The sequence below is a fragment of the Mesocricetus auratus genome, unplaced genomic scaffold (assembly GCF_017639785.1).
Source record: "Mesocricetus auratus isolate SY011 unplaced genomic scaffold, BCM_Maur_2.0 Super-Scaffold_100007, whole genome shotgun sequence".
In the NCBI taxonomy this organism is placed as follows: Eukaryota; Metazoa; Chordata; class Mammalia; order Rodentia; family Cricetidae; genus Mesocricetus; species Mesocricetus auratus.
The window spans coordinates 93,748,630-93,772,828 of NW_024429191.1; the positions used below are offsets into that span (position 1 = coordinate 93,748,630).

Genomic DNA, 24,199 nt, shown 5'->3' on the forward strand with positions numbered 1-24,199 from the left:
AGGAGAAAAAAAAAGACCAGGACATAGTCTCAAAAAAGCTAACACCAAAACACTTTAATCAAACCACAGAAACAATGGTTATGGTACAGAATATTCATAAGCAAAAGATACACCATGTACTTACAAAGTTACAAACCATTTGCTTCCTTAACATTTTCTGATTAAGTTCATACATGAGGGTGATCAGATTTACCATGAGGAATGGGGGGGGGTGTATTTATCATCAGCTAGATGTGCTCACTGTATGCTCCATTATCTATATGCAAGGCCCGGGTGACTGGAAGTGCAGTTGTCAGGCATTTTAATAAACTGGACAGCCATTTGTTTCTGCACGACAAGGCATCTTTACACAGGAGCAATCAGGAGAAAACAGGAAACAGCCAAGCACTCTGCACTGCAACACGCCACCTTAACAGCTAACCAGCATTACTCAACTGCTACACAACTGCGCCTAGTGCACAAAAATACATAAGAGAAGAGATTAGAATTGGATTTGGTCAACAATCCTTAAAAATAAGTCTTTTCACCTGAAAAGTCTTTACACAAATTTGGGTTCAGATTATCATTTAGACCTGAAGGTAAACAACATACATAAACAAATTACACCAACTTTTGTGGGTTTTTAATTTAAGGAGTGAAGGCAATGTTGAGTCAATCTGCTGACAGCTTTAGGCTGTGTGTAATGGCTGCAAATGTTTCCTTATTAAGTCAGGAGGCCACAATTTAGGTAACCAATCTGTTTAATTTCAAACAAAAAAGTCAGCACTATAAACAAAAATGAAATTTTACCTCAAATATCCAATCCAATAATGAAATCTGAAGTCGCTCACCTCACTAAATTACAAGAAATTTGAATAACAGCAACAAAATGGCACATAAAATGAAGATTGCCACCTGAGGCAGATTAAAACAAGTAAAAAGTTAGACAAATGTTACAAAATAACCTTTTCAATAGCCAGTTGCTTGTTCCAAGGACTCTTCCATGGACCGATGGACTGAGTTTGTGGTCCTTTTCCCCCAAAGTCCTCTGTTAAGCTGCTTGCCGATCCATCTAGGTTTGAAAAGAGAAAGGTTCAGCTTACCTTCTACTACAAGGCACCGGAGTGCATGTGGTTTCAGTTCAGACCGTACTTACTAAGGCTCTGGTGAAACAAGTGGTTACAGAAGGTTCCACCCGGCCACTCAGTTCTCTAAAGGCCCCAGTGAGAATCCTCCTAATGGCTACCACCAGCACAAGCTCCAAATGTGATTCTTGGTCAATAACCAAGGCAAAAAATGGCAAGGGGGAAAAAGAAAAAGCGGGAGGGCAGGGTGGGGCTGTATCCAAACAAAAAACTCGCTACCAGAAATTAGTCTACACTTTAAGATGTTTGAAAATGAAACGTTTGGCAGTTGAGGATGTTCTTATCAGCTACTTAGGGCCCTTTCCTTTAAAAAAAATAGGACCAAACAATTTGAGAGTTAAAGACACACTATCCTTTTCCCACCCAGTGCGATACCTGTAGCTCTTTTGGGGTTTTCCAAAAGTTCATTGCTTCTTAATTGCAACTCATTTGCCACATCCATTAGAGTAAGAAGTCCCAGTCAGTACAACAACAGTTGAACTGATTGTTCTCTATGAGGATAGTGCATCTTTAACGTTTAAAGACAAACCTGCTCCAACACACGCCCACAGAAACTGGTCCCTGGAGGATCAGCCAAATCAGTTAAAATCTGCAATACTGGCCAATATTCTTTTATCAAACAGGAGACCGCAGCTTTAAAGGGGGAAAATGCAGACGTTGGATAAAAACAGCAAGAAATAGTCATTTTCATTCATAGGTCTCAAACAGTATGAAACAGCCATTATCATTTAAGCTCTCTTTACACAATCCTCTCTGAAGACCCCTCCTCTTCAGCATCACTCCCAAAGCCGAGTAACTTCAGAGCAGTGCCCCTTCACACGAGTCACTCACGCTAGCATGGCTCAAAAATCCTACTCCAAACCCCACGGGACTCAGGGTGTGTCTCGGATCCCTGCCGACATTACCATTCTCTTAAGAGGACACCGCGCCTTCTTCCTCTGGAGACTTGGGGGGGGGCTCTTCGAGCGCGACCTGGACTTGGACTCCCTCTTGGACACCGGGGGAGGGCTTCTGGATCTCGACCGGGACCTGGACCGCGAGCGGGATCTGGAGACCGACGACGACTTGGACTTGGACCTCCGCGCAGACCTGGACTTGGAGGTGGAGCGCGAGCGCGACCGCGTGCGGGACCGAGACTTGGAGCGGCTGTAGCGAGAGCGGCTCCGGGACCTGGACCGGCTGCGGCTCCGGGACCGGCTGCGGCGACGGCGCCGAGGGCTGCGGGCGAGGTGGATGGGGGTGAGCCGCGGGCCCGGCCCCGCCCGCCCGCCCCTCCCGCCGCCATTATCTGGCTGCCGGGCGCCATTTCCCCGGCCGCGCGCGAGGCGGGGTCTCGCACGGTGCGGCCCTGGCCCCGCCGCCTCTTTCTCCTCCTCCGCCGCCGCCGCCGCCCCACGTGCTCCGCGCACCTTTGTCCCCCAGCCCGCCGGCCTCCCTCCCGCGCCGCCCCCTCCTCCCCCCCGGGCCCCCGCCCCGCTCACCTGCGGCTCCGCCGCCCGTAGCCGCCGCCGCCGTACCGGCGGGGTGGCGGGCCCCGGCGGCTGTGGTGCGAGTCGGGCGGGCGTCCGTAGCGCGCCATCTGCACCCGCAGCTCGCGGCCGTCCAGCACGGCCCCGTCCATGGCGTCCATGGCGTCCTCGGCGTCGCGCTTGTCGTGGAAGCGGACGAAGGCGAAGCCGCGGGACTCCTTGGTGTAGCGATCCCGCGGGATGTACACGTCGCCGACGCGGCCGTACTTCTCGAAGACGCGCCTGAGCGTGTCGGGCGACGTGCGGTAGGTCAGGTTGTCCACCTTGAGGGAGGTCATGCCCTCCACATCGGGAGGCGGGCGGCCGTAGCTCATGGCTGGGGAGCGGCCCGGGGGCCCCGCGGGCGAGACGAGTGGCGCCGAGACCCTGAAAACGCCCTGAGCCGGCCCCGGCTCTCAGCGGGAACCGCGGCTTCTGCCCTGACCGCGGCGGCCGTGAGCCGCGCCTCTCTCCCCCCTCTCCGTCTGTCTCTGTCTCTCGGCGCTTGCCGTCCGCGTGGAGGAGCCGGGAGGCGCTAGGCAGCAGCGGAGCGAATGCAGCCGCACACGCTCCTGGCAGGCGACTGAGCGGACGGGCCGGGCCCCCCGCGGCCCATTTATAGCCAGCCTCACAAAATGGCGCCCGCGCCACCCGGAAATGAATCTCCTGATTGGCTCATCCCGCCGGGCTCCGTAACGTCGCCGCCGCGCGCCCCGCCCCGCCCCGCCCCCGCGCCTGCGCAGAGCGCGGCGGGCGGGCAGAAAGCGCGCAGTCACTGCGGCGGGGAGGGGGAGCGGCCCGGGAAGGCAGTTAAGAAAGCCCGCCAAATGCTCTTTCCGCCGGCCGGGCCCGCGGAGGCGGGGGGAGGGGGAGCTGCTAAGTGCTGCGGAGGGAGGAGAGGGAAGCGGACCCCGCCCCCTTCCCCCACGCCAATGCCCGAGCTCCACGCACCTCTCTACCCAGCCCTCTGCCCTGCCTCTGTCACAGGGTCCCATTTGCCTCTCTGGGGTCCCCCGGCCACCTCAGAGTCCCCATCCCCACCCCTTTCCCGCCGTTCCCGTCTTCAGCTCGCCGCACTCGGGTTCACTGCCCCTCGACCCCCCCCACCACCACCAAGGGACGAGGAGTGCCGCACGCACTCCCTGCCTTGCGCAGACGCAGCCGTCCGCGAGCCCTCGGGGACTACATTTCCCGGCGGGCCCCGCGCCCTCCCCGCGGTCAGCTGACCGGTCTCGTGATCCCCGGTGAGTCAGGCCGGGAGGGCGGGCCCCCAGCGGCGGCTGCTAATCGTCCTTGCCCCTGATTCCACCTCCTGGCAACTTGGGAGTAGCTGTGCTGCGCGCGGGCCCCGGGTCTCCTGCCCACCGCGCCACGTCCCTGGAGTGTCCGAACTGCGCGGGCAGGGGAGAACTTTTCTCCTAAGCCCGCGTTTCCCGTCGGACGACTGGAAGCCGGCACTCTGGCTGCCTGGCGGCTCTCTCATCTCGTTTCTTCCCTCAGGATCGTCAAGGGGGTTCGGCTGGAGGAGGAGAGGTGACTGCCCCCCGGGCCGCTGCCGATCTCCAACCAAGCGGAGCCAAAATGTCCCCGGAATCTAAAAAGCTTTTCAACATCGTTATCTTAGGAGTTGCCTTTATGTTTATGTTCACCGCCTTTCAAACTTGTGGAAATGTGGCGGTGAGTTGGGAATTTGCCCTCCCTCCTTTGACAATACCTCTCAGAATGCACTCCAGATGTGACAATAAACGTTGATGCCCGCCACCACGCCGAGACTGCACCTCCTGTGTTTCCAACCTTGTTTTCTGGGATCTAGTCTGATTTCATGCGTCAGACATTGCTTCACGGGGCGTTAGACACTGCCGTTTATTGCCCAGATGCGGCTTGCAGTTTGATTATTGTCCATAGTTAACTTTCATTCTTGTCCGCATTAAACTCTGCGTTTTAGTGCTTGAGTGGTCGAGGCACGAAAGCTCAGGCTTTTGTTCCGCAGCTGAGTTCTTTTTCTCCTCTCCTGATGGGCTTGGGTGGTACAATAGTGAGCCCTGTGAATCGTAAGAATTTCCAAGTACTTAGGCTTCCCAAGGGGGAGGGAGATGGCAAGGCGTTTTTTCGTTGATTAGTTTTGTCTTCCACACAGCAAACTGTCATCAGGAGCTTAAATAGCACAGATTTCCATGGCAGTGGATACACCAGGTATTGTACTGTGCATGGTTTCATTTTGCATGTCGTAGTCCCTTACATCTCTTCAGGAAAGTCAGCAATAAAGTACTTTCGCTTGATTTTATTCAAAACTCTGGGAAGCAGCGACTGTGTCAAATCTGTCTCTTTTTCTAACTTTAGGGCCAGCCAGATAGAGCCACCCTTGCCTCCAAGGCTGTTTTGAATTTTAACCCCCAGAACCTACATGGTGGAAAGAGAGAACCAACTCCAGATTGTCATGTGACCTCCACACAGGAACGCACCCTTTCTTACACATAAATTTTAAATGTGACAATAAAAAAATAGGCCGGGAATGCCTCCATACCCCAAAATAAGTAACTGATGGTAGAACTTTTTGTTTTTGAGGCGATGACGGCAGGTTTTCTGTAGAATTAGATTTTGGAATTGAAGCCTGGCTTCAGAATTTGGGTTCAACCAGCCCTGTTTCTTTCTGAGATCATGGCACTAAAGACAGTGTTTGTTCCCTGTTCAGTGTGTATACAAGTCTTGTCCATCACATTCTTTTCTTTTCTTTCTTTTTTTTCCCCCCGGTTTTTCCAGACAGGGTTTCTCTGTAGCTTTGGAGCCTGTCCTGGAACTTGCTCTGTAGACCAGGCTGGCCTCAAACTCACTGAGATCCTTCTGTCTCTGCCTCCCGAGTGCTGGGATTAAAGGTGTGAGCCACCAATGCCCGGCTGCCTATCACATTCTAATCCTAATCAGTGCTATAATTGTTGAAACATTGGATCTTCATGGCTTTGTAATTTTATAATCATTGTAATTTCATTCTCAAATTGTAATTGTTTTTTTCTTTTTTTCAAGACAGGGTCTCTCTGTGTAGCCCTGGTTATCCTGGAACTCACCCTGTGGCCCAGCCTGGCCTCAAACTCAGAGATCTGACTGCCTCTGACTCCCTAATGATGAGATTAAAAACCTGTAACTAGGCCTGGCTTCAGAGTTTCAGCCCCTCGGGCCCTCACCCCATGTTTGTCAGGAAGGTGACAGTGGGGCCTTCGTCTACCTGGCTTTACCCACTGCTGAGACTCTGGACAAGTTGGACACAGGCAGTTGCTATGTGGTTAGCGAGGCTAGCAGCCTCAGCTCTGTCTGTCTGTCCTCTAAGAATGTTCCAAGTTTGTCCTGTTGGTTCTTTTAGTCTGTGTGTAAGTAGGACCTCCTCCTCCTTGTTCTTTTTCTCTTTTCTCTTTCTTCTTTTTTGGCCTTGAATTCATACTGTATGCCTCTGCTTCCTAAGTGCTGGGATCAAAGGCGTGTGCCACCATCTCCCGGCAAGAGGAGATGTGAAACTGAATTATACACACACTCTTTAAACGTGATTGATTTTAAAACTTTAGAAAGAGAAATAAGATCTCAGCTGGGTGTTGGTGGCTCACACCTTTAATCCCAGCACTGGGGAGGCAGAGGCAGGCGGATCGGATCTCTGTGAGTTCCAGGCCAGCCTAGTCTACCCAGCAAGTTCCAGGGCAGCCTCTAAAACAATGCAGAGAAACCCTGTCTCGAAACACCCCCCCCAAAAAAGAGAAATAAGATCTCATCCTATAGCCCAGGCTTGCCTGGAACCCGCACTGAGATCACAGCGTGCATTACCATGCCTGGCTACCTTTCTTAATTTCTCTGTGCTTATAGATTTCCTGTTACCCTGTCCCCTAATTTCAAAACTTTTTAAAAAGTTTTATTGTTGTTGTTGTTGTTTTTGAGATAGGGTTTCTCTGTGTAGCCCTGGATGCCTGGGAACTGTCTCTCTGTTGACCAGGCTGGTCTTGAATTCAGAAATGTGCTTGCCTCTGTCTTCTGATATTGTGATTAAAGGAGTGTGCTACCACCACCCAGCCCAACACTCTTCTTATTTTGGTTATTACCTAAATCTAGTATATGGGATATGAGGATGAGTAGAAGTTAGTGTCCTTCTTTTAGGTGATTAGTAATGTCGGAACTTTGTAGTACTGTGTCTTCTGTATTTTAAAGAACAAATAAGAGAATACATTTAATATCTGAGCGGCTTATGGAAGCCAAGGAGACATTTACTTTGAATTTACAGATTTAAGCACTGCCTAATAAATGAAATTGGGACCCTCAAGATGGCTTTAGTGCCACTCTGTTCAAGATATACAGTAAACAGGGTAAGGTGATATAGCCTTTAATCCCAGGATTTGGGAGGCAGAAGTGGAGGGATCTCCATGAGTTCAAGGTCATCCTCTACCAGAGAGTAAGTTCCAGTACAGCCAGAGCTATATTGAGAGACACCATCTCCAAAAGGAAAGAAAAAAAAAAGATTGTGTAGTAAGGGGGAGAAGAAGAAGATACATGTAGTAGGGTTCTTAGGCTGTGTATGTAGATGTATGCAGTAGGGTTTTTAGGTATGCTGTGTATGTTTACATGGGAGGCTCAAGCAGGAGAATCGTGGATTTAAAGCCAGCCCTGGCTATATAGTGCCGTAACAACTGTCCATAGAAATTATCTACATAGATAATGTATACATATAACCAAATTGTGTATATGTAATAGGGCTGAGGAGTAACTGAAAAATGTCTAGGTGAATAAAATAAATTCTAGTGTAAGCAAATTCTAACTCCGCTTATCATTTAGAGCAGAGAGATGCTGTAGTTGTCGTGGTGTAGACTGCTTGCCCTGCCCCTGGAGCAGATCTCCAGGACTGGGCCCACACTCACCTACCTCATGACTGGTTGCACTGAGGCAACTTAGATTCACTGCAATTGTGTTTTCTAGAAGTGTGTAGTAATGTTTTCTCTATAGCATCTGGATTTAAAAGAGGAAGTACCCGTGAAGCCCTTGGCACACTGCTTGCTGACATTCACTGTTGTTAAAACCAATACCTGGAATCATGTTATAGGCAAGCTTGCTGAAGGAAACGTAATGCAAATATTTAATACAAGACAGTTGGTGGTGGCACATGCCTGTAATCCCGAAAGCATCCGGGACAGCCAGCCTGGAGTACTGCTGCAGGTTTGAGACCAGACAGGCCCAGCTTTAGAGACCTTGTCATAACAAACAAAAACCAGCCAGTGTTACGTTGTATGCCTGTGATCCTAACACTTGGGAAACTGTGGTGGGATTGCATGAGTTCAAACTCAGTCTGGGCTATGCAGTGAGTTTCAAGCCAGCTAGGGCTACATAATAGGACCCTGTCTCGACAAAACCTCTATCCATCTATCAATAACTAATGTATTTACAAAGTAAATATGTATTTCTGTATGTTGCACAAGTGAAAACTTCAATGTGGTCTTTAAGGATATACATATAAATTCTGACTAAAGTCTTCTTTGTAAAATTACAAAATTACATATTATGAATAGAGTTTTACATTATCTTATTTTGTGCGTGTATATATGAGTGCCCACAGTGTGAGCGTAGAGGCCAAAGATCAACTTCCAGAAGTTGTTCTTCCCTTCCACAGTGTAGGTTCCGGGGACTGAACTCAGGTTGCCAGGCTTGGCACCAGGTACCTTTCCCCGATGAGCCGTCTGGCTGGCCCTAAGTAGAATTTTAAAAGTGAACTTTGGAGGTGTTACTTAAGGATTTTGTTCTTTTTCCCTTCTGTACATTGTGGGAGCAGCTTGGCAATTATTTACGGCGTGTTCTCTGCTTCAAATTTGATCACTCCATCCGTGGTTGCCATCGTAGGACCTCAAATTTCTATGTTCATTAGTGGCTTGTTTTACAGGTGAGTAGTTCTTTTTTTCCCCTTTCCGTGTTTAATTTAGAACACGTTAGCCCATCTTTCAAGCACAGTGAAAAGTAGTTGTTTTGGGGATTTGGTGCTATGCTTTTTGCTCAGGAACACCGTACTTCTAACCTATGAATGTGTGTCAAGTTGGATTTGTGTTTGAGACAGGGAGGGTCTCACTGTAGCCCAGTCCCAGGCTGGTCCTGACCTGGTGATCCTCCTGGCTTGACCATCAGACTCCTGCATGTCTGGCGAATATCAGCTTTTGTCTCACTGTTAATAGTAAAGTGCAAAACTCTCTTTCTGTTAGGGTTGAAAAGAACCTTCCATGAAACAAGCTTCCTGTTAAGTTGGTGAGCAGATTTATGTGAAATGGAGAAATGTTTCTGGCTTGAGCTTCATCCTGCGTTGAGCTCATGGCAGAAGCTGTTGCAAACCTGTGAAATCTGCATTTACAGGCTTGAGACGGCCAACAGCAATATGTGGCTGGGGCTGCAGCAGGCTCAGTGGCAGAGCATTCGCCTGTCACACACAGAGGTCTGAGCTTGGTCTCTATTCTGGGTGGGGGAAGAAAAAAAATTCCAAAATCATTTCACATTTATCCCTTTCCGAAAGCCCAAACCAAGAAAGTGCTTCCCAGGTGGAAGTTGAGGCTGAGCCTCTGAGAACCTCAGCGCTCTGTGTCACGGACTGTTTGACTGTAATGCACTGACCTGTTGTATTTTAGCATGTACATTGCCGTTTTTATCCAGCCTTTCCCATGGTCCTTCTACACTGCATCTGTGTTCATTGGAATTGCAGCTGCTGGTGAGCATCCATCTTTACCTGCTTTCCTGGGGTGCGGGTGCTGTTTACATGATGCTCAGGAAGCTGCCTGATGTCATCCCTTTGACGAGCTTTTGGTTTGAATTTTAGTGCTTTGGACAGCACAAGGAAACTGCCTGACCATAAATTCCGATGAGCACACAATCGGGAGAAACAGCGGGATTTTCTGGGCACTCTTACAGTCTAGGTAATCTCTTTGGAGCTCAGTCTGTGCTTGGGTTTCTTTATGTCATCATTTACCAGCACTTTATTGTGTGGGTACAGATCCAGACTTTATGAATGGATGTGACTACTTTACTAAAATTTAAAGTTAGGGAACAAAATATTAACCTTCATGCATTTAGCATCCTCTGCATCTTAGACCTTTTGGATTATTTGCTTAAATTCATATTTTCTTTACCAAAACTTAGGAGGTAGAAGGCATTATCTGTATTCTGCAGATGAGAAAATGAATGTTAACCCATGTAAATACGGTTATCTGGAGTCTGCTAGCCATATCCTTCCTGCCAAGCTGGGCTGTCTGATTGCTATTAATAAATACACCAAATTCAGAAAGGACAATAGCACAGCATAGTAGGTGTTTCTAAGAAAGGAGCAGCAGCAGTGGTCACTCTACTTAGGACTGTTGGGTTCCACTAGTATGTCCTGAGCTTGGAGTAGTGGCATGGACCTGTAATTCCAGCACTCAGGAGGCAGAGGCAGGGAGACTGCAGTGAGTTCAAGGCCAGCCTGGAGCAAGCGGATGGCTCCGTGGATAAAAGCACTTACCACCAGACCTGAGGACTTGGGTTCCATTCGTAGCCCCGCGTTTTTAGCAGGAGAGAACAGCTCCTCTCCGCTTGTATATTGTACCTCTGGCACCCCTCCCCATATGCAAACAACTAAATGTGATGCATTTTTTAAAAGAATTTTCATTTTTCTCAAGACTTAAGTGTGAATGTTTAGTTGATGTGTGTGTGTGTGTGTGTGTGTGGTTTTTTTGTTTGGTTGAAGCTGATTGGGAGTCTCACTAGGCTGGCCTTGAACTCCTCCACTCAGTGTAATCATTTTGCTTCAAGCCTCCCAAGTAGCTGAGACTATAGGTGCACCTCACCATGGGTGGTTTAGTCTTAAGAGATTAGAAAACAGGACAGTCAGTGAGTGCCATTCCTCAGGAAAGTCTGCCCAAACAGTTGGATATGGATATTTAAATCCTAAGCCTGTTCACTTACATTTTAGGGTTTTACAAGTGGCATAAGTTTGTTTCCTGTTTCTTTGGAGAGTCCCAGTAAGTCACTTGTGTCCGTGAGTCGTGTCCTCTAGGGTGGTGCTGAGTCAGCTTGCTGTCACATGCGTCTGTTGGTCAATGTGTCAGAAAAGTCAGGTGGAGTTGATAATGTAAAGTAACCTAGGACAGGCAGGTTCTTTAAAATGACCGTGTCCCCCTCTTCAAATAATGGCAGTGATGTTTTAAAAGCTTTAAGTATGAACTGGGCACAGTGGCCCACATCTTAATGCCAGCACTCGGAGGCAGAGGCAGGTAGATCTCTGAGTTCCAGGCCAGCCAGAGACCCTGTTTTTAAGTAAATAAATAAGCAAACATAACCCCACCCCCCCCAGGATTCCAGTGATTCCCCAGCATCTTCTCCCTTTCTCCCCACAGCTTGTTCTTTGGAAATCTCTACATATATTTTGCCTGGCAAGGGAAAACTCAAATTTCAGGTTGGTCTTACTCACGTTGCTTTATTGAGATGGTTTTGAAAGCGGAGCAGCAGTTCTACAGACGCGCTGGTCACTGCTCTGCCATTCAGCACCCTGAAGTTCCTTCAGATACTTGCTTCTTCATAAACTTGTGCCTCAGATTTATTAGGTGAAGGTCAGAGTTCATGGTTGTGCTTTGCAGGGCACCTCCACGTAAGTCAGAAGGTTGTGCTGAGTGTACACGCTAGACAGGCTCCCGAGGGTTTGAGTGTTCAGTTGTTGGACCGGGCCTCCTGCAGTTAGAAGAGACAGTTCTGTTCTGGTACTGTTGCTTCTTTGGCTTGTTAGCTTTCCTCTAGCTGAAAGACGAGCATAGAAGTAGCTGTTTCTTCCTAACTTCTTACTGTGCCTTGAAATAGAAATGTAAGGAGGAAGTGTTTTGTGCCTAGCGCTAACCAGCGGGCATAGCACTGACTGGCATTGTTTCACCAGCGCCGTCTACTCTCTCCTTTTGTCCCTAGAGAATGACCGAAGGACAGTGTTCATTGCCCTGACGGTGATAAGCCTCGTGGGGACAGTTCTGTTCTTTCTCATTCGGAAACCGGACCCTGAGAATGTCCTTGGAGAAGAAGAGTCTTGCGATGACCAGGACATGGAAGCCCCTGAGTAAGATGCCTGGAACATTCTTCTTTGTGTTTGAGTAGATTTTGAGCAGTCGTGGTCTAGGGATAAGTGACATGTCAGACAGACATAGGGGAACGTTCAAGCAAAGATGAAGGAGAGCCATGGAGGACAGAAAGGGAGACTGTGGAAGTGAGGCCGTGACAGGTTCCCCAAGGACTTAACTCCCTCCCCATAGAGTAGCAAAAGTCCTGTCCTGTCTCTAGGTCACAGTTTCCCATGCGAGGCTGGGTGAGACTGGAGAGGAGGGAGGCAGACGCCTTCATTCCTGTGCTTGTGGTCCAGCTGAGCTCCAGGGGGCTGTAATGGGGGCGAGTGACCAAGGGTGTCCTGTGGGGATCTGTTCAGGAGGTTCCCAATACGGTGATTCCTTGAGCACAGTTTCTGATTTTGAGACAGGATCTCACTACATAGCTTAGGTTAGCTGATCCTCCTGCATCAGCCTTCTGCTGCTGGGGTCACAAGTAAGTGCCAGCACACCAGTTACCTCAGCATGTTTCAGCAGTGACATTATTTCAGGTAGGGAAGGTCACCGAGCATAGTAGCACAAGCCTGTAATCCCAGTTCCTGGGGAGGAGGGGACAGAGGCTGAAGGATTAGGTCACCTTCTACTGCACTGCAAGTTCAAGGCCAGCCTGGGCTATATAACACTTGTTTCAAAAGCCATACCAACCAGAAGTCATAGGTGATTTGTCTGCAGTATCATTTAGATTGTTGGCAGGGGTGGAGAAAAAGACTTAATTTTGTTTTTGAGTTGACAAATTATGAAGATTTTTCTTAAAGCTTTTCATCCATTGTTAAAATTTTACATTGAGCATTCTGTGTTGTCATTTATTTATTTGGGTTTTTGTTTGTTTGTTTTGTTTTTGCTTTGTGAGACAGGGGCTTACCATGTAGTCCTGACTGTCCTGGAACTCACTGTGTAGATCAGGCTGGTCTCACAGAGATTGACTTGCCTCTGCCTCCCAAGTGTTAGGATTAAGGGTGTGTGCCATTACTCCCTGCTACTGTATTGCCTTTTTAATAAGCAAACAAACAACGCAGAAAGCTTTCCATTTGAAAATGTCCACTGAGCATATTTAAAGTGAAGGAGAGGTCGTCTTTGGGTTGAGTGTATGTTACATACATACTGCCATGCATCACATGTAGAGTTTCTGTTAGTGACAGACAGCTATAGGACAGTCGAGCCATAATATGATGTCACCTAACACTGCTGACATACTGTGTGAGTGTACTCTGGGACTGGATTCTCAGCACTGTGTTATAGCATTAGTCAGCAGAAATTAGAGATGGGCGTGGTGTACCATGGCAAAGTGTAGTTCTTAGGAACGCCTCTCAGCCTGCTCTCATCTTGAACTGTCCCCTAAGCAGGAACTTCTAGACCTTTGTTTTGCAAATAATGCTGAGCATGCACCAGCAGTAGCAGTGGGCATGCCTCAGCTCTTACTGGACGCAGTTTTAGAGGAGGTAGAAGTAGCATACCTGTAAGAGTGTGTTCATTCTGCCAGGGACACCAGAGTGTCCTAACCGTGGGACTCGGAGTAGTCATGTCTTTGTCTTTATGTCAGGAAAGCTCCACTGATTTTATTTTTAAATGGAAAAAAAAACCCTTGTATTTCATGTGTACAGATGTTTTGCCTACATGTGTATCTGCACTACGTGTGTGCCTGGTGCCCTTAGAGGCCAGACAGGGCATTGGTTCTCCTGGAATCAGAGTTACGGATGGTTGTGAGTCACAATGTGGGTATAGGGAATAGAACCTGGGTCCTCTGGAAGTCGTCTCTCCAGCCCCGCCCCTTTTAATTTTTAAGACATTTATTTGTATGTGTATTTGTGTAGGCATTTGTGTGTTGTGGCATAGGACACAAGTGTCAGAGGACACTTTTAAGAGTCAGTTCTTTCTGCTATTGTGGGTCCCACAGATTCAGGTCATCAGATTTGGTATCAAGTGCCGTTAACCACTGACCCATCTTGCCAGCCCCAGATAGTCACAGTTTTTAAAGAATTTGAATGCTGAAAGGTTTCCTGTCCACACGAGAAGAGCAGTGGAAAGCGCCCAGACCCTCTCTGACAGTTTGAGAACAGCAAGATTAAGAATATGCACCTGGGCTGGGCTAGAGGTTGGAGTGTATGTGCAAAGCCTGGATTTGATCCTAGGTGTGAGTTTTGTGTGTACAAAACAACAAAGGTTTTGTTTTACTTGTGTCAATTTCAAAAAGGAGGCAGATGAGTGAGTTTGTGTAGTGAGCGCCTTAGGAGAGAGTTCTGTCCCATTGTTCAGAATCTGGAGGCTCGGGAAGCATGTTAACACCCTGAAGGCCAGGGCCAAGTCTGTCTCTTATAGCAAAGAACACTAGAATCATTGGGATTACTTGGCAGACCACATAGAGCCAGAGGTATGACTTGGTTTGAGACAGGGTCTCACCAAGTAACTCTGGATGGCCTGGACTCACTGTGTAGACCAGGCTGGCCTTGAACTCCCCAAGATCCACCAGCCTGTGACTCTGAAGTGGTGAGATTATGGGGGTGTGCCGTCAAGCCCAGCTGAGGCCATGGATTTTACAAATCTAGACAGAAGTGGGTGGCCATTAGTCACGTGCTGCTTTTGTTTCCTTTGTAGTTTCCAAAGGGGGCAAACAGTCTTCTTTACTTTCCCAGGTCTGCCCAGAACAACGTGACAAAGGCAGTAGACGCATTCAGTGAGTATTCTCTGTCTGAAATGCAAGAGCTATGTGGGAAGTCGCCCCCTTCCCTGGTAACTTTGGATTGATGGTCCCCAGTGTTTTCAGTCTTGCAGGTATGCGCTTATAAAATGTATCGGTCTTTGCCCCAGTGTCTCTCCAACACGGGGATGTGAGGGACGGATGATCATGCTGTCCACCTAAGGAGGTGCGGGGGTGGGGTGGGAAGAGGCCTCAGGCGTGGGGGCTCCGTGTGCTGGCACTGGGATTTGAGAGCCAGCCGCAGGCTGCTCCTTGCAGCAGTAACTCCAGTGAGCCGGGAGCAAGAGCAGCCACACCTGCTCACTGAGCGCTCTTTTTCTGGCCACAGACTCCAGGGAACTTTCTGTACGGTTTCTTGCTGCCATGCTCATGGGTGGTTCTGAGGGTTCTGTAGTAGGCAGTGATTGACACTTCCGTTCCAGAGAAGAAAGCTGAGCTTTCCGGGACCTGTACGAGTCCACTAGAGCTGTTCACAGCTAACCAAAGAGTTCTGGAGCATGGGGGAGAATTTATCCAATGGCCATAAGATGGAGATGGAGAGCACTCCTTGCTCCTGAGGTTGGGAGTGAGCAGCTTAGTGGTTAGCAGCTGGGAATATGCAATTATCTGTGTCCAAGCTGGGACTTTCACAAACAAGCGAGCGCTGTCTTACTACTGACTGTCAGGAAGGTCCACCGGAGGGCAACCGGAAGATGATTGGGAGGTGCTGGGGTGGATTTGAGCCTGGGCTGACTTGGCAGCCAAAGTCAGTGATTCACGCAGGAGTCAAGCGTTCCCCTGGACACAGGCGGTCTTCTGACTGTGTCTGACTGTTCCCCTGGACACAGGCGGTCTTCTGACTGTGTCTGACTGTTCCCCTGGACACAGGCGGTCTTCTGACTGTGTCTGACTGTTCCCCTGGACACAGGTGGTCTTCTGACTGTGTCTGACTGTTCCCCTGGACACAGGCGGTCTTCTGACTGTGTCTGACTGTTCCCCTGGACACAGGTGGTCTTCTGACTGTGTCTGACTGTTCCCCTGGACACAGGCGGTCTTCTGACTGTGTCTGACTGTTCCCCTGGACACAGGCGGTCTTCTGACTGTGTCTACCCACAGCCTCCCTGCTTCTTTGCCGCCCAGGAGAATCCCTTGCTGAGGCAGTCACTCTCCATTGGAGTAGCCTGCTGTAGGCCATCAGTTCTCAGGACTTCCCAGAGCCTGTGGCCCTTGAAGATTTATGAGTTGTTAGGTCCCTTTTGCCAGAGTGGCAATTCTTGATCTCATCAGCTGTGGCCTCGCTCAAATGGTACAAGGCCTGTTTTTAGAAAGGACCTAGGACGTGGATGCCCTGTCATTAGAGCTGTTTAATCTGGCTTTTATATACTTCCTGTGTTGCAGGGATGCATTCATAATTACAAATTGGGGTTTGGTTATAAGTAAACAGGTTATAGCCAAGTTCCCCAACTAAAATGGGAGGTCACCACCAGTGGAGCTCTGGCTTCCCAGCGTGTAGTCTAGGAACTTGTCAGCCTGAAGATCCACTTGTGGTCAGGAGGTCAGAGGATTGAAGAGAAACTCACAGAAACAGCAATTTAGCAACTTTCTTTAGACTGACTTTCACTGTGTAGCCCAGGCTTGCCTGAAACCTATATATCCTTCCATTTCAACCTTGTAATTCCAATACTTGGAGCACAAGAGGGTCAGGAACCTCAACTACTGAGGAGTTCCGGCTAGCCCTGGTAATCTAGGTCTGTAATCCTAACACTCTAGACAGTGACAGAAGACGGACTTGTTCCAGACCATGTTGGACTACATAGTAAGTTCCAGTACATTCTTTTTTTTTTTTTTTGGTTTTTCGAGACAGGGTTTCTCTGTGGCTTTGGAGGCTGTCCTGGAACTCGCTTGGTAGTCCAGGCTGGTCTCGAACTCACAAAGATCCGCCTGCCTCTGCCTCCCGAGTGCTGTTGTTTTTTTTTTTTTTTTTTTTTTTTTGGTTTTACGAGACAGGGTTTCTCTGTTTTGGAGGCTGTCGGTCCAGTCTGGCCTCGAACTCACAAAGATCCGCCTGCCTCTGCCTCCCGAGTGCTGGGATTAAAGGCGTGTGCCACCAACGCCCGGCAGTTCCAGTACATTCTGAGCCAGCGTGAGCCCCTGTCTTCTGGGCGGGGGCGTTTTCAGTAAAGCATTCTCCCCTGCAGACCTCACCCACACTGCTCAGTGCCGAGGCAGATGGCAAGCTGACTGAAAACCCGGGTCTGCAGTCACACTCTGGTGGTCCCGACCCGACTGACTCCCTGGGTAGCCGGTCCGTTGTGTCTGCTCAAGTGTTTTATTGTCTTGTGTTATTCTGGCTTCTTTCCCCTCCCTTCTGGTTATTAAGAGCTAAAAACGCATGAGGACAGTATGTCTCCAGAACCTATTTAAGCACTTGCAATAAACACTCTATTTACACGACAGACTTAGTTCATGCCCCCTGCATTTTAATCTGAAAAGTCAGGTTCTTTGTTTACCGGCTTCCGTGATGAAAGGAATGCTCTGGCTGAAGGAAATGGTTTTTAGAACTTTTGGTTGCTAATTAAAATCTAGCTAAGGCTGTCCAATTTTTCTCCTTCCAGAAAAGTCTCTGAAGTTATGTGTCACCAAGGAGATGCTCCTTCTGAGCGTTACGACTGCCTACACAGGTATGGGCTGTGTGAAGACAGTGAAATTAAAACAGTGGCTTGGCATCTGAGCCTAGGAAATCAGCAGGTGTCAGCGCGGTCAGGTTCTGGGGAGGGTTCTTGTAGCTGTCATTCTGTGTGGTCACAGGGCAGGCAGAGAGCAGGAGGCAAACCAACCTGGTGTGTCCTGTAGTCACGAGGGACCCCACCTGTGGGCCATCACCTGAAGGCTGTGCCTGCAAAGCCACTCTGGGGAGTTAAGTTTCGTGTAGGCTTTCGGGGAGTACCATCAGGTCATTTACACAGCGTAAAGCTGTCCACCTGGGAAGCGCTTCAGTCTCTGAGTGTGTTTATGGGCTCATGTTGTATGTCGAGCTCAGCTGCTACTGGACACAAGCAGAAGTCGGAAAAGGAGACAATGGCAATGTAATGGTTAAAGCTGGTTTCTCTCCCCGAGGTCTGGAGCTCACATTCTTCTCTGGGGTATACGGGACCTGTATTGGGGCCATAAACAAATTTGGGACAGAAGAGAAAAGCCTCATCGGACTCTCTGGAATTTTCATCGGCATTGGAGAAATTTTAGGTAGGTTGGTTTACATTTTGTTTTTTAGTTTAAAAACATTCACTGGGTGGCGGTGGTGCACATCTTTAATCCCAGCATTTGAGAGGCAGAGGCAGGAGGGTCTCTGAGTTTGAGGTCAACCTGGTCTACAAAACTAGCTGTTACAAAGTAAAACCCTGTCTCAAAAAAAATCAAGGGGGAAAAAAAACAAACTCTTTTATTCAAAGTCAGACTAGATAGCTGGTTCTATAAGAGTTCAAGGTTAGTCTTATCCTGGGCAATAAAAAGAGACATATTTCAATTTTAAAAAGGAGGAAGGGCCAGATATGATGACTCAGGACTGCATTCTTGAGTCTTGAGCAATGAAAGCAGCATGATAGTGGAACTCAAGGTCACCCTTGGCTGTCTAGTGAGTCTGAGGTCAGCTGGGCTACTTAAGACCTTGTCTCAAAAGAAAGGAAAACAAAAGCATTTTGTTACAATAAAGACAGAAATCCTAAGTCTCTGTCCTTGTGTTTGTGTTTTCCTACTTATTTTCAATACAAACGGTACATTTTATTTTTCTGTCGTCACTGTTTTCTAACTTACTCGTGTTTTTACGAACCCAGGCCAGTAGAGGGTATGTCTATCAATCTCCATCTATTTCTTTGAGACAGGGTCTCTCCCCAACCTCGGAGTTCACGGTTTCTTGGGTAGGCTGGAAGCTGTTGCACCAACCAAACCCCTACCCCACAGTCTTCCCTGCCCTCCTTGTGGCTTGTCACGGTGATGGGGCCCGGGCAGGAGGCGTATGGTTAGGCAGCCTTGTTGTTCCAAGGTCAGACTTGCAGTTCTGGCTTTGCAAGACGGTTCAGAGAGTTCCTTATTGCTTGAGGGGACCGTCTGGTGCTCATGGAGTGAGTGCTCCTGCTTGGGGTGATATCATCACAGGTGAACTATCTGTAGGGCTCTGCTGTTTCTACAGTTCAGTTGGGTGACTAGGGACCGGCTGGCATCCTTGTGGGGGACTGGAATAGGACACTGACAGTAAGGTCCCTCAGGACTTGTAGCTTTGTGCTGCCGGCCTCGGAGTGGGACGAGGCAGGCTGGATACCGTCAGTTTTCGCAGGCTCTCATAGCGACTAATGTGTGTGTGCAGGGCTAAATCAAATGCACGCAGAGTGCAGGGCAGAGACTCCAGACAGTAGAGGCCTTCAGCTCCTGTGGGCACAGGTGAGTCAGTGCTATAGGAAAAGCAGGGCCTGGGTGCCTGTGGCAGTCCCGCAGCTCACCCCCACTTCAGACTAACCCCAAGCCTGGCGTCCCCAAGCTACCCTATCTCACTTGGCTTCAGATTAAGATTAGAAATATGGGGGCTGGAGAGATGGCTCAGAGGTTAAGAGCACTGACTGTTCTTCCAGAGGTCCTGAGTTCAATTCCCAGCAATCATATGGTGGCTCCCAACCATCTATAATTCAATCTGGTGCCCTCTGCTGGCATGTATATGTAATAAGTAAAAAATAAAATTAGAAATATCTCAGGGAGTTCAGGAGAGTGGTGTGCACTCTGTTCGTGAAGAAGAATGCAGGCTAGCAGAAGGGACCCCACCCTGTTTTCCAGAGGGCTGTACTACAAGCACAAGAGGTTGGGTGCAGTGTGAGAACCAGATCCCACATCAGCACCTCAAGTAGTTATCATTTCATTGCGTATGGAACCTTCCAGATTCTTCCTGCTAGCTATTCTGCAACCTGCAGATAATTGTCACTGACCATAGTTACTCCACTGTGCTATAGAGTGTTGTTTTTTTGTTTGTTGGTTGTTGTTGTTTTTTGAGATGGTCTTGCTATGTAGCTCTTGGCTGGCCTGGAACTCACCATATAGAATAAGCTAGCCTCAAACTTCGTTATAGGTATGTACCACCAAGCCCTGTTTACATTAGAAGTTTTTTTGTTTTGTTTTTTAAATGTATTTTTACTGCTTTAGTTATGTGTGTGGGAGATACATGCACATGAATTGGTGTGTCTACAAAGGTCAGAAGTGTTAGGTTCCCCTGGGGCTGGGGTTGTAGGCGATTGTGAGCCGTCTGATGTGGGTGCTGGGAATTGAACTCAGGTCCTCAGGAAGAGCAGCATAAGCTCTTTTTTTTTTTTTTTTTTTTTTTTTTTTTTGGTTTTTCGAGACAGGGTTTCTCTGTGGCTTTTTGGAGGCTCTCCTGGAACTAGCTCTTGTAGACCAGGCTGGTCTCGAACTCACAAAGATCCGCCTGTCTCTGCCTCCCAAGTGCTGGGATTAAAGGCGTGCGCCACCAACGCCCGGCTAGCAGCATAAGCTCTTAACCAAACACTGAGCCATCTCCCCAGCCCAACATTAGAAGGCTTTTGTTTTTGTTTTTTGAGATGGTATTTCTCTGTATAGCTCTGGTTGTCCTGGAACTCACTCTGTTGACCAGACTGGCCTCTAATTCATAGAGATCCCACCTGCCTCTGTCTCCCGAGTGCTGGGATTAGAGTACACCACCACTGCCCAGCTCACATTAGAAGGTTTTTAACTGTTAACTTTTTTAATACGGTCAGACTTAAACCTGGAGCCTTGTACATATGAGACCAGCACTGCACCACTGAGTCGGCCACTACCCCACTCCAGTGTTAAAATCTGAGACAGAGTCTCACAAAGTTACCCAGGCTGGCTTTGAACTCACTGTAGTTGGAGCAGACCTTGAATGTTTGGTCCCCCGCACACGCACCTTAGTCTCCTCAGTCACTAGGACTAATGGACATGCTGGCTGCCTTGGCGCTAAGCTATTATGGGTGAACTGTCCTGAAAGCCTCTGTTGCCACTCTGTGAGCTTACAACAGTGTGCAGGCTCCCAGTGATTGCTGCCAGTCATGATTCCTGGACAGGCAGTGGTTATAACAGAAGCTCGGGGTAGGTGACATGCCTCTGTGGTCCCACCATGGGGGGAAGGGGTGGGGGAGATGGAGGCAGGACCAGCAGTTCCAGGTCTGGGCTACCTGAGACTTGATCTTGAAAAGAAACAGTAGTAGTTGTTGAGCGACGCCCTTTTAGGTCTCTATCAGCTACAATGCAAAGGAAGTTGTTTAGATAATGTAACCTCCAGAAAAGAGCAGCAGGAAGGGCGCTGTCTAGAAAGACAGCTGATATGGATGGCCAGCCGGTTGTGAGTGCTGCGGTCGTCCCTGCTGTTGACCTTGCAGGCCTGTTTGGGGGCAGGCATTGGACATCTGAGAGTTTATTCCCTGGCTCCGCGTTATAGCCTGTGACGGGTTTGGTGACGGGTGGAGACCTCTGAAGTGTTTGCTTCACCCACAGGTGGAAGCCTCTTCGGCCTGCTGAGCAAGAGTAGTCGCTTTGGGAGAAATCCAGTCGTGCTGCTGGGCACCCTGGTGCACTTCGTAGCCTTCTACCTGATCTTTCTCAACATGCCTGGCGATGCCCCCATTGCCCCCATGGAAGGGACTAACAGCATTGCGTACATCAGGCCCAGGTACACTGGCTGCCGTTTTCTGAGTGGTGGAGGGTGGGCAGGGGTGAATGGCTGGAGGTCTGAGTGGAGCACTTAGTCCTCCTTAGAGTCTTGTCAGCTTTGTGTGCTCTTCTGTCAGGTGGAGATGGAGCTAGGAGGAGTTGACTCGGGGACCCAGCGAGTCCCAAGGGAGTTTTGCAATGGTTACTCTTAACCTTTCCCCTGCCGGCCCTCCCTTGGTCTGTGCAAGAGTGCAGGAGTGTCTGATCAGAATTTCATTCTCCAGTGTCAGAGGAGGGACAAAGAGGAACGACACGGACCCTGCCTGTGTCATGGCGTAAGGATGTTGGCTCAATACAGATGCAGTGTCTGTGGATAAACCCACAACCCAAGGGACCCCAAAGACAGTATTTGCTTTCCAGAGAGTAGACCAGAGTTTGCTAGAACACAGAACACAGAGATCTGTGCATTTGAGCACCGTTCTTACTGCATGGATTCTAGGACGTGGGCTGGGTTCTGACAGAGTGTGAAATGTCAGCCTGGAATTTACAAGGCCCCAGGTTTAATCCCAGTCGCACAGATGAGGCCTCAGGAATGTTAGTATTTGTTCTTGTTTGGGGTATGTGTGCACACTTGTGGCTTTAGCTCTGAAGAGGCTGAGGCTGGAGGGTCACGCATTCCAGGCCAGCCTGGATTCTGTATTGGAGCCCTGTCTCAAAGCAGGGCTGTGAAGTAATTCAGTGGCAGGGCGCTGCCCGGCATTCAAAAGTCCCAGCAACCCCTTCACCTAATAAAAACAAGTGCACGGTGCTTTTGCTGGGAGCTGTGTTTCTGTATTCTGGTGGTAATAATATTGGTGCTACACATTCATTTGATTTTAAAGATTCATTTTTATTTTTGTTTTTCTGAGACAGGGTAGAAACCCTACATAACCCTGGCTGTCCTGGAACTCACTCGTAGAGGTCTGCCTGCCTCTGCCTCCTGAGCTTTGGGATTTTGTTTTGTTTTGTTTGTTTTTCGAGACATAGTTTCTCTGTATTGTCTTGGAGGCTGTCCTGGAACTCACTCTGTAGAACAGGCTGGCCTCGAACTCACAGAGATCCGCCTGCCTCTGCCTCCCAAGTACTGGGATTAAAGGTGTGCGCCAACAATGTCCGGCTATTTTTTATTTAAGTTGTGTGTGTGTGTGTGTGTGTGTGTGTGTGTGTGTGTGTGTGTGTGGTGTGAATGTTGGAGCTCAGCAGTCGGTGTCAGGTCATCTGATGCTGCAGTGACCAGTGGTTGTGGGCCACTAGAAGTGGTTTCTGGGCACCAAGCTCAGATCCTGCTCCAGAAGCAGCACATGCCCCTAACCATTAGGCCATCTTTCCAGTCCTGCACCCCTAACCACTGAGCTATCTTTCTAGTCTTATATGTATTTTTTTTTTTCCTTCAGCAAAGAAGTTGCCATTCTCTGCAGTTTCCTGCTGGGTCTGGGGGACAGCTGCTTCAACACCCAGCTGCTTAGCATTTTGGGTTTTCTCTACTCAGAAGACAGTGCTCCAGCCTTCGCAGTCTTCAAGTTTGTTCAGGTAACTGGATTGCACTGTAGTCCTTTTCCTTCATGTTTGCATTGGCCACTCTTCCCCAGGGTTTTAAATGAAAGTTGGGCATCCTGTAGAACCAGGTGTAGTGGGCTTGGTTGGGTGAGAGTTGTTTTGTTTTCAAGAGACGCTAAAGTCTCACGCCAGTGAGTGTGGTGGCATGTTCTCCCCATCCCAGCATTCTAGAGACAAAGACAGGGTTTCTCTGTGTAGCCGAGGATATCCTGGAACTCTTTTTGTAGACCAGGCCAGCCTTGAGCTTAGAGGCCCGCCTGCCTCTGCCTCCTGAGTGCTGGGATTAAAGGCTACGCCAGCATGCCTGGCTGGGTGAGAGATTTTAATTCTGGTCTCTGCACTCAGGACCTGTTCTCTCGTCATACAGACTCATCCTCACTCTGGGCACGTTACCGTGTTAACTGTAGCGCCCACGGCTTATTGTTGCTGTCGGGCGAGCTGGGTACAGTCAGGGCTGGTGACCAGTGAAGTCTGTCTCCATGGGCACTGCCAGGCGCAGGTGTCCTTAGGGGCAGAAGCAGCAGGCTGGCTGGAGTTCCGAGGCGCTGGGCTCACTTGATGATCCATCTGGTCTATTCCAGTCGATCTGCGCAGCTGTGGCTTTTTTCTACAGCAACTACCTCCTCCTGCACTGGCAGCTCCTGGTCATGGTGGTATTTGGGTTCTTTGGAACCATCTCTTTCTTCACTGTGGAGTGGGACGCCGCTGCCATTGTGGCCCGAGGCTCTGACTACCGAAGTATTTGATGAGGCCCACATCTCCGGGAAACACATCTGGTCACATCGCAGAGCTGGTTCGAGCGGCTGCCCGTTATAACCGTTGAATGACGTTGAGTCTGGCGGAGTTGGTGTTTACGGATCCTCACGGTTGAGAGTTAGAGAACAAGGGAAGCCTGTCTCAGCTATAACCCTCGGGTGTTTGGCCACCCACCTTCCTCGGCTTCTTACAATCATGTCCCTCTTCCTCATGGGAAGAGTCTGCCTTGAACGCCATGTGTCACTCAGGACTCTTGCTAGCTATGGAGTATGTTTCACTACATAGGATCAGGAAGCAGAAGCCACTCCACGTGTGGATCTGGAAAGTGAGGGTGCTGAGACGCCGTTGTTGTGAGATAGGGTCTCACTGTGTAGCCCAGGCTGGCCTTGGACTTGTCGCCCACCCCCTCCCCACCCCCACCTCCAGTGTTGAGTTAGAGAGTGCGCAACGCACGATTTGAAGTGCACCCGTCTTTTGAGATGGGGTCTTGACATGCAGCCTTGGCTGGCCTGGACTCTGTACCCTAGACAATGCTCCTGCCTTTGTCTCTAGAATGCTGGGACAGCGAGAATCCGCCACCGCACTCTCGTGAGACTTCAGCTTCTCCTGAAATGCTTTGTTGAACAAGTCCTCTTCCTCTGCCATTCCTGCCAAGGAGCGGCCAGTTCCATGTCATGAAATGAAGTAAAGACTGTCGTTTGTCGATTAATAAAAGCATATTTAGAGAAGTAAAGA

At 49.1% G+C, this 24,199-nt stretch overlaps 2 protein-coding genes across 9 annotated transcripts; one reads left to right on the forward strand and one right to left on the reverse strand.

The window, feature by feature from the left end:
* Positions 1–29: 29 nt before the first annotated feature.
* Positions 30–3,253, reverse strand: Srsf2 (serine and arginine rich splicing factor 2). The gene is given in 3 exon segments (XM_005069868.4): positions 30–2,078; positions 2,081–2,342; positions 2,606–3,253. Coding segments are annotated over 3 exon segments (666 nt in total). The 5' UTR covers positions 2,968–3,253; the 3' UTR covers positions 30–2,036.
* Positions 2,766–24,192, forward strand: Mfsd11 (major facilitator superfamily domain containing 11). Of its 8 annotated transcripts, none has more exons than XM_040750099.1 (14): positions 2,766–2,898; positions 4,133–4,309; positions 4,770–4,825; positions 8,427–8,534; positions 9,265–9,344; positions 9,453–9,549; positions 11,005–11,063; positions 11,564–11,708; positions 14,382–14,422; positions 17,041–17,106; positions 17,543–17,668; positions 20,957–21,131; positions 22,546–22,681; positions 23,290–24,192. In XM_040750099.1, the coding sequence occupies exons 2-14, from the start codon at positions 4,214–4,216 to the stop codon at positions 23,452–23,454; spliced, it is 1,350 nt and encodes a 449-aa protein (XP_040606033.1). In that variant the 5' UTR covers positions 2,766–2,898; positions 4,133–4,213; the 3' UTR covers positions 23,455–24,192. The 8 variants fall into 8 exon arrangements, with proteins under 8 accessions (XP_040606033.1, XP_040606034.1, XP_040606035.1 ...); XM_040750100.1 differs by lacking the exon at positions 2,766–2,898 and adding an exon at positions 3,483–3,876; XM_040750101.1 differs by lacking the exons at positions 2,766–2,898; positions 4,770–4,825 and having other exon boundaries at positions 3,898–4,309.
* The last annotated feature ends 7 nt before the right edge of the window (positions 24,193–24,199 follow it).